This window comes from Penaeus chinensis, chromosome 32, assembly GCF_019202785.1.
Source record: "Penaeus chinensis breed Huanghai No. 1 chromosome 32, ASM1920278v2, whole genome shotgun sequence".
In the NCBI taxonomy this organism is placed as follows: Eukaryota; Metazoa; Arthropoda; class Malacostraca; order Decapoda; family Penaeidae; genus Penaeus; species Penaeus chinensis.
Window position 1 is genome coordinate 7,274,714 of NC_061850.1, and position 10,000 is coordinate 7,284,713.

General features: G+C 36.4%; 1 protein-coding gene and 1 long non-coding RNA gene across 2 annotated transcripts in view; one reads left to right on the plus strand and one right to left on the minus strand.

Moving 5' to 3' along the window:
- The window catches only part of LOC125042715 (39S ribosomal protein L18, mitochondrial-like), an 8,522-nt gene extending 477 nt beyond the window's left edge, over window positions 1–8,045 (minus strand). The window contains exons 1-3 of the mRNA XM_047638541.1: window positions 7,898–8,045; window positions 2,025–2,187; window positions 215–446 (exon numbers count right to left, since the gene is read on the minus strand). Coding sequence (XP_047494497.1) covers window positions 215–446; window positions 2,025–2,187; window positions 7,898–7,946 — 444 coding nt within the window. The 5' untranslated portion in view covers window positions 7,947–8,045. The remainder of the gene's footprint in view (window positions 1–214; window positions 447–2,024; window positions 2,188–7,897) is intronic.
- Window positions 8,046–9,123: 1,078 nt separating this feature from the next.
- Window positions 9,124–10,000, plus strand: part of LOC125042716 — an 11,329-nt gene continuing 10,452 nt past the window's right edge. The window contains exon 1 of the long non-coding RNA XR_007116378.1: window positions 9,124–9,510. This is a non-coding gene — a long non-coding RNA (uncharacterized LOC125042716). The remainder of the gene's footprint in view (window positions 9,511–10,000) is intronic.

Consider the following 10,000-nt stretch of genomic DNA (forward strand, 5'->3'; position numbering starts at 1 on the left):
TTTGGGCTTTTCTGATTCCACATTTTAAAATAAATTTGTAGGAAAGTCTGGATTTTGGTCTGAATCATGGAATCATGAAAATAATTAGCAATGCACCCTGCATATTAACCACAACAATATAAAACTTAATTTGCATTAAAAAATGAAATAAATAAACTAATAAATTCATGAAAATAAACTACCTATGCAAAAAAAAGATCACAAAATTAATCACCTTCTCTGATGTATCTACATGTTTCTGCAACTCTGTGTGAAGTTCTGAAATACCAGACTGCAGGCATCGTTGTGCAATGATGCGGCCAATATTCCTGACAGCGTTGATGTCTGTTGTGGAGAAGAGATGCTGCTTGATGGCCCACTCTTTGGTTGAGGCGGAGACTACCGTCTCACCAGTGAAATGCTCGACACGGGCAGTTACGTGGCGTTGGGTACAGTCTAGAAACAATCTGTTGAGGTGAGATGGAGAAGGAGGTTGGTGAATTTTCAAGAGCAAGTGAAAAACTTATGGGTTTACTCTACACACTAAATGAATAAGTGTACAAAAATCAAGCAAATCCTTACAAGCATATATCTTTGCATGTGAATGAATTAAATGATTTTAGTGTCTGAAGTTCTATTCATCAAAACACTCAGTCATCATCTCTGTGCATGTCTTTAATGTAACAGTTCAAGCACCTAGTACATGCACTTTTGTTTACAAGTACTTAGTCAATGAGGAGTAAATTATTTGGCCAAGTTGAACTAACCTTTTCGTCTATTCCTTGAATTTTCATTAAAGAAAAACAAGTCTTCATTTCTAAAACTACTATTATCATTGTTCAGACTAGGTCTTAAAACAATCAGTCTATTATTAATTAATGTACACTGCTCATTTAATGTCCATGTCCACTTTTGTTTCAGTCTTTGTGTAACATCTATTACTTCTGTTTTTTGTGGCCTTTTTTAAGCTGTTTTCTTTCCCCACCCCCTCTTCCTTAACAACCTAATGACCATTGTTCAAATTCCCTTTGGCCAGTCTCTGTCATTATTAATGTTATTACCATTATCAACTTTTTTAATATCCTAACATTATTAACCATAATAACAAAATAAAAAAAATAAAACCCCCCTTTTGGAATATTCACTGAATGGGTTTAAGAGGTAAGATTGGGTAGGCTAGTAACACTTCCTAAATAAGCAAACTACATGACCATGGGCACGGTACATACAAAGAACTTCCACTTTATAGGCTTATTTGTGGAAGAAACTGGAAGGAAACATCAAATCTTTCACAAGCAACTGGTAAGATCAAATTTTCTTTAGGCCTATATGTAAGGCCTGGACCATTATCAAAAGGTATTCATACACATGAAACTTGGTCAACTGGAGGCCATATATCTGTTTGCTAAAGTGCAAACATCTGTCTATATCTACTACACAACTCTTCAGAGACGCATGAGAGAAATTGTCAAAGAAAAGCTTAGATGTAGATTACACAGGTACCTTTGCTTCTATGTAGCTTGCATCCTTAAAAGATATTACTGGTGTGAAAGAATAAATGAGGTTTAAGCATGAAAGTTTTCACAAATCAAAACAGACGCACCCTTCCAGAGAATAACACATAAAATACATACTCCATCTCCATTGTTCCCTGCCGATATGCAATACCAAACTCCTACTCCTAAATCTACACAGAAGTACTCAGAGTCGGACATGTTTCTAGTATAGGAACTGATATCGAGCATCAATCAATACACTTTTCTATAAATACCTATAGATTCAAATCGTGTAAAAAAGGGAGCCACAACAATTCATTTTTCTATGGAAAAAAAAAAAAAAAAAATTTCAGCAACATAATATTTAACTAGTTTAGATATAATGCATAGAATTTTATAAACATTCAAATGGAAGTGTAATTGGAAAAAGAAATCCCCCCCAAAAAAAGAGCAAGAGAACAAGAAAAAAAAAGGATTCTTACACAAAGCCTACTCAATTAAGCAGAACAACTTATAGCTTTAAAAACAAAACAATAAAGAAAAACTCACTTGTACCAATAATTACAACTTGGGATGTCGAGGCCCCAGCCTTGGGGCTTCCTTGCCAACCTCAGCATCTCCATATTTCGAGGATTTCTGTTCACACATTGGGGGTTTACGAGGTCATTCTCACTCAGGGCATCACTGTGTGCATATCTTGGCCTAAAGAATCCTGAAAATAACAGAAATGCATTGAGAGGTCTTCCTATAATGCTCGTCTGTCAGTTTTCACTTTTGGATTACATCTGAATCTAATACACATGTTCAGCTTGATATACAAAATAAAACTGTTCCTAAATGTTGTTGTTGTTTTTTTCTTTTCTTTTTTAATCAACTATCATAAATCAACTATTTAAAAAATCTGTGATGATATTTTTAGGACTGGGGAAAAAAAAAAAAAAATGCAGGTGTGTGTGTGTGTGTGTGTGTGTGTGTGTGTGTGTGTGTGTGTGTGTGTGTGTGTGTGTGTGTGTGTGTGTGTGTGTGTGTATGTGTGTGTATGTGTGTGTGTGTGTGTGTGTGTGTATGTGTGTGTATGTGTGTGTGTGTGTATGTGTGTGTGTGTGTATGTGTGTGTGTATGTGTGTTGTTTGTGTGTGTGTGTGTGTGTGTGTGTGTGTGTGTGTGTGTGTGTGTGTGTGTGTGTGTGTGTGTGTGTGTGTGTGTGTGTGTGTGTGTGTGTGTGTGTATGTATGTATGTATGTATGTATGTATGTATGTATGTATGTGTGTGTATGTGTGTGTATGTGTGTATGTGTGTATGTATGTGTATGTGTGTGTGTGTGTGTGTGTGTGTGTGTGTGTGTGTGTGTGTGTGTGTGTGTGTGTGTGTGTGTGTGTGTGTGTGTGTGTGTGTGTGTGTGTGTGTGTGTGTGTGAGTGTGTGAGTGTGTGAGTGTGTGAGTGTGTGAGTGTGTGAGTGTGTGGGTGTGGGTGTGGGTGTGGGTGTGGGTGTGGGTGTGCGTGTGGGTGTGCGTGTGGGTGTGCGTGTGTGGACTCATCTCTTCCTCCCACAGTAGACATATCAGCATAATACTGGGTTTCCCTTCTACAAGATGGAACACTCCCTTCACTGTTACATAACAAATGTGTGATTCATGGTTTTCATTATACCACAGCCATAATTTCTTCTAAGGCTCCTTACGTTCATTCTGGAGGAGTAATCCCCACTTTGAGATTATTGATTTGTAACATATGCCAGTAAAAGAAACAAGACATCTTGGCTTAGTAGGTCCAACCTAGAGAAAGCTTGACCACACATAGTATGAGTACTTGTCATTTGGCATTTGCGCTAAGTTCATCATGACATGTTAGATATCATCTGGTGTTAGTGGGTTAAAACTAAAAATACTTAAAGCTTCTCTGACTCGTATTTGTGTTATTCAAAAACCAAGGTTAGTCAGGTCAGAACAATAAATGGTTATGTAAATGGAAACAGAATGAATTTCTGTACACTTCTTATCAAACCATTTGGTAAATGGTTGTACTATAGGACATCTGCACTGGCTCTCAAAATAGGACATTTTTTGCATAATTATATTGACTGTAATCTATCAACATCCACTTGAACCACTATGATTCTTATAGTTGGTCTATAATCTGAAGTTCAACATGGTTGTAGCATGTTAAAAAGCCGAAGCTGCAGACTCCACATATGTTATGGGAAGACACAGCTGGTAGTTGCATCCTCTTTAATGAAACAGTGACACAGTATACATTGTGAAGATTTGTTGGCCATTACCTGATCGCCAACAGATATGATGTCAGTAGCTGACAATGGTATCTTTTAAGCATTTTGGAATTAAGCCATCACCCTGGCTCCCATGCACAAGCAAAGGCCAACAAATCCTCAACTATATGTTGGTAAGATAAATCTTGGACTGTCTTCCCTATGGTAAACAATCAGAAAAATAGTGAATTAATAGAGAAAAAAATAACGCAACCACCACAAATAACACATTAAACATTATTATATTTAGAAAAAATAAAAACTACAAAGAGAAAAGATATGGCCATAATCTTATTACGAAGGCCATCTGCCAAGTTTTCAAGGAAGAGCAAGATGAAAAAAAAGAAAAAAAACTTTAGATATTGTTTTTAACCCATTGCTAACAGGCATGGCATGTACGTACATACCATGCCCACTGTGAGTTTACTTGTTTAATTGTTTTTACACATAGATGGCTACACTTGTACTAAGTCACCAATGAGCCAATAACGAGTACTGCCAGTCTCGCCTGTCTACCCTTCTCCATGATTTACAAAAATATTTCACATTATCTTATTTTGCCATTACTAATGTCTATAACATTATAGTAATGATAATGTTTGTAATAAAAATAACACCATCAATATTCATAGCACTAGTAAAAAATAAATTTTTCCTGCCAATTCAAGGAAAGGTGAAATCAGGTAAGGTCACAAGGTCTACTAATTGACTCCTTTGTGGCTAAGCACTAGCAGAGCCATCTATGTGCAGAGACATTTCACAAAAAACAAAAAATGAGCACAGCATTTTCCCCATTTTTTATTCATTTTCCCCGGTGGCATTGAGTTAAAATACCCTCTAACACTTTGCTATTTTTCATGGTAGTGATAATTTTTTTTTTTTTTTTTTTTTTTTTGCATCAACATAAAGAGAAACTTAATTGCAAATTTATTTAATCGAGTCTGAACTATCATCTCCTAGCAAAATAATAGTATTTATGTACAAGATATTAAATGTTGGCCTTCAACTGAAGAAAATGAAAAAAACACTTGAAAAAAAAAAAAAAAAAAAAAAAAATATATATATATATATATATATATATATATATATATAATATATATATATATCTTAAAATATACTCATATGTAGAGCGTGTAACACAGTATTTTCAAGATGCAATATCACATGCAACAATTAGCCTATTCAGAAAAGAAAGCATCCTTTTCTTATTTCTTGAAGTGATAATAATAATAGTTTAAAAAAAAAAAATTTCCCATTTCAGGAAAATAATTTTTTTTTTGGAAAATATTGTTCTTAGCTTCACTTTGTTGGCTTCATCAATGACTACACCAAATACATGGCCTTTTTCTTTTTTTTTTCATTCTTGTTCCAAGAAAAAAAGGAATAATTAAAGAAAAATTGTGCTTTTCCAGTCCTAGAAAGGTCATGTTTAAAAGGAAAACAAACATGCTTAAAAAGGGCCCTATATGTATTGTCAAAATTATAAAATTCATCTATAAAAATTGTGGGGAGAAATGGGAAGTGGAAGTGAAAAAAGAGATAAAGATGACAGTGAAATTCCCATATTTTCATACATAAACGTGGCTGTAATAAATATGAATAAATAAATAAAATGAGAGCATAGTTTCAGTTTCACAAAGCCAGATTGTATAAGGTAACCTTTGAGCGTGATGGACAGAACAACAAAAAATAAAGACACTTTTCATCATTTACAAATTGATAATAAGAAAATTGTGCAACACAAAATAATTTACTATACATCTACAGGAAAATTAAATGACACTTTCACAAAGAAAGTGAAAAATTACACTGATAGATACATGAAATAATCTAGGTAAGAAATAAAGAAAATGAGTCATGACAAATGGCACGTAGAAAGTAAATCCCTGGCGATTGGTTGGCAGTCTAGGAGCAGAGCCCCTAAGAGGGAAAATACAGTGTCTTACGCAGTGAATACAACAAAGGATTCACACATAGAGCCCAGTGAATAAATGAAACAAGATATATCAATTGCAAGATAAGATGCCTATGTGAAGTTTAAAAATGACTGGTTTAGTTTCAGTTTCATACAGCCATATGGTACAAGGTAAACTTTGCCTGTAATGGATAGAATGTATTTCCTTCACAAGTTGATAATAAAAAAGTTATGAAACAGTTTATACTTCAGTATTCATCTATAGGAAAATGCAATGACATTATCATAAAGAAAGGGAAAACCACACTTACTGATAATCAAATTAATATCCACAGACAAGAAATAATGTCAGAAGTGAAGAAAATAGGTTACAACTAATGCAGCACTGTGAGTATGTCTACAGTGATCAAGTAGGGTCCATAGGCAGAGGCAATGATAGGGAAATAAAGCAATCGTGTGTGGGGGTCTTTACCTCCCACATAGGAAGTTGTTTCTTTTATACAACAATGTTTGTGAATTTCCCAGGAGTGGCTAGAACAACAGACACATAGTCTCAGAGAGGTGCAGTCACTTCGTATACAATTGCCAATACTTTCACATGTATTATTTGCAAGAGATTCATGCGCATGACAATATGAATAACTGATACAGCTGGATGGCTGTATGAAACTAGAAAATTACCAAATGACTGAATTGAGATTTGGACATTTTTGTTTGCAAGTATAAATGGGTGTGTATGTTTCTCAACAATCTCAAAAATTTAATTTCACCCTTTAAAACTATATAGTCTGTTTAAAATGTCTCTCTGCTCTGGCAAAGTGAAACAAATCTCCAATATGCATATTCACTACAAAGAAAGCTCCCTAGCAATTTCCTGGTATATAAGGAACTTGTCCAATCTATATCTTGCCAAATCTATGTGGGGAAAATCTGTAGGTCTTTGCAGAGTGAGGAGGCTAATGCTATCTTCGGAGCTCCTTGCCCAGCAGGGTAGACAAGATGGCATCCAAGACCGGTCTGCTGAATATGGCACTTTTCAAAGAGATCTCTAGTGTGCAAAGACAAAACGCTCGGTATGTCAGTGTGCACCACCAGACATTTTGGTATATGCCAACGAATATGCTTTGGAACAACATTTCACTGATGTGAAGGAGCAATCCTTGACTTTATTTGTTCAGTCCATCTGGGTCATTCGGATACAGACACTCTACAAGTCCAGAAGAGTTTGAAATGACATGTGTGAATTAACATGTCACCATGGTATTGTAAAAGCCAGACCTCTTGGCCCTATAACCCCAAAGACAGTTTAATTGCTAGGTGACAATTAGGACCTTGAACAATTCAGTGCTTTTCCTCAGGGTCATAAGGTCTGGCTTTTCTATGCCTATGAACCCCTTTCCAACGGGTCACGCCAATAGGCGTCAAAACAAACCACTCGAACTGTGGTGTGCAGCTGTACTCCACAGCAGTGCGCCAAAGCGCTATGAGCCGGTGATTCGGCTTGATGTACCAAACTCCCGCGTTTAAAGCCTGCGCATTGCCTTTGATTGCCAGAGAGTAGAATTTTTTTTTGCTTTCATCACCCATCACCAAGGAGTTAATCCACTTTATTTGATTATTTGTGTCCTTGTGGCATCATGTGTGATGTGATAGTCGACCTTTAACAACAAAGAAGGATAAGTGATTCTGTCTTAATATATTTGCTGTGTTAATATGTTTGGTAGGTGATGAAATTACTATATTAGTATGCAATGCGATTCTCCAATATAGGCTATATAATGGCTATATAATATGAGCAATGCATCATTTAATGTCGAGTTGTGTCCCGGTTCTAATCAGAACCCAGCCTTACTGAGGCAAATCTACCAGCATGCAGGAGCTTTAGGACAAAAATATCTCCAGTGTGCACATGCCACTCTGTAGACTGGGTTGCACTGTGGGCAAAGAAGGCCTCGGAGGTTCCGGACGCGGCCTCGCTGTCCTGACAAGTTGCCTGGACAAGTAAGACATTGAGTCCCTCCATACTGAACTATTCTCATAACTGTTGATTTGTATTATCAAGTTTCAAAAATAAAACGTATTTTACTGTAATCTGCTGCATAACATTACCGGCGTATATTATGGTAAACATTAAACCTGTAATAACTTATATCAAATGCAATACTCCTCTACTAAACATAAGAATAAAATATGAATATGAATAAGAATTCCTTCACAACACAACCCCAGCCACATTTACCTAATCTAAGGCCAGAAAATGCCCGTAAAATAGGAGTAGAAGTCTGCATCGTCTTCCTTCCACGTTTGTTTACAACTAATATTTGCGTTCGTGTAAAGTCAATCCGTAAATCCTTTGGGTTCGTATTGCAGAGATAATATCTATGGATGTTTGAACGTATACTGATATGTTGAACGAAAGAAAGAAAATAACTTTTTAGATATAAGGGAAACAATTTTGGAATGATGAGAAATAGATCGACTTCATACCATCACTATTTAGATTTTTCTTCTTTTCTTTTCGTCTCTAAAAACAATTCATAGTCTCTCTCTCTCTCTCTCTCTCTCTCTCTCTCTCTCTCTCTCTCTCTCTCTCTCTCTCTCTCTCTCTCTCTCTCTCTCTCTCTCTCTCTCTCTCTCTCTCTCTCTCTCTCTCTCTCTCTCTCTCTCTCTCTCTCTCTCTCTCTCTCTCTCTCTCTCTCTCTCTCTCTCTCTCTCTCTCCCCTCTCCCTCTCTCTCCCTCTCCCTCTCTCATCTCTCGTTTCTAATTTCTCATGTGCAATCCCCCATACTGCATCCTACTTCTTCCTTCTTACTCCCATTCCTTAGCACACATGACCTTTGGGACATATGACCCTAAATATTTTAAACTTTTCATTTCTATTATTCTCCTATTTAGCCATATTGTTAACCTTCTTCCATCCTTGACTATCGCACTTGTTGGGAAGAACTGCAAGAGAAGAAGAAGAAAAAAAAAAAACTTTATGGGGAACTTAACAACATTAGACAGACGCAAAATTTACAGTAATATACCTCGAGGTGGCACAGAAGAAAATCACAGGTGATTCATTGACTTTAGGTTATTTGATGCTAGATATGATCTATAGCTTTTTCTGCATTCGCGTTCGAATCTTCTTTTTTTATTTTTTTATTCTATGTGATGGTGACCGTGCGGAGGACGTAATATACAAATTGCTGCCGACTTGTAAGAGGTAGGCCTGTGAGTAGGACTGGTAATGTACCTGGTATATATTTTTTTGTTCTCGTTCTCGTCCTCTCTCTCTCTCTCTCTCTCTCTCTCTCTCTCTCTCTCTCTCTCTCTCTCTCTCTCTCTCTCTCTCTCTCTCTCTCTCTCTCTCTCTCTCTCTCTCTCTCTCTCTCCCCCTCCCGCAAACACACAATGTTTGTTCAACTCGATGCTTTTGGATATCATTCATTTCTTCAATCAGTTACTTATCTGTGTGTGGATTAGCACGTGTCATTTCTGCAGAAAAACAAAAATGCCAACCAGCTTTTATATACAAAATTAAATAGGCTTACCGGTATACATGCATACATACACACATACGTGCTTTTATACGTACATACTCTAATTTATAGATCTCATTCCGGTTATTCTGCGTTCAAAGCCTCTATAACAACTACTACATGCATAATTTGCAGTTTGTGTATACAGGCACCAATCAACAGTCATAGATTAAGCGCTCACTACACTAAAAATAAAAATCACCGCTTTTCAAGGACCAACACCTGGCAACTACGGAAGCGCTGGAGTCAGTACCCCAGTTGGATCATCGAGTACGGATGTGGCGGGCAGGTTATTCTCGAAAGAATTAAACACATTTCCATGGCAAGGTGAAATACTACTTTATATTAGGGACACGTGTATATGGATATTCCAGTGAAATTACCTGAGTTCTGTTGTTTTTTTTTTTTTGTTTTCGTTTTTTATACATATATACATGTAAATGGCTAAAGTTTTGGAATTTGGAATGAGCGGAATTCGTTGCATATACTAAGCAGAATTTTTGTGAAATACATGTGGGCGAAGGTAAGCATCTGTGCAGTAATAATTTCATCAAATATATAAAATACGTTATAGAAGAACATAATTGCGTAATAGTTGTGCAAGGTTCCATTGGTCAAACGTTCTATCGTGGCTCAAGTGCTTGTGTTATGCAATCTGCACAGTGTCATAATGCAAATCATAAAATGTTTATGCATTCAATGTAATACGCTGACGTTTTATATACCTGAAAATGCTAAGATAAGGCGTCACTCTTAACCATATGTTGTGCCTATTACTCTGGTAATAGCTTTTGAATGCTTCTAGAATAGCTTATTA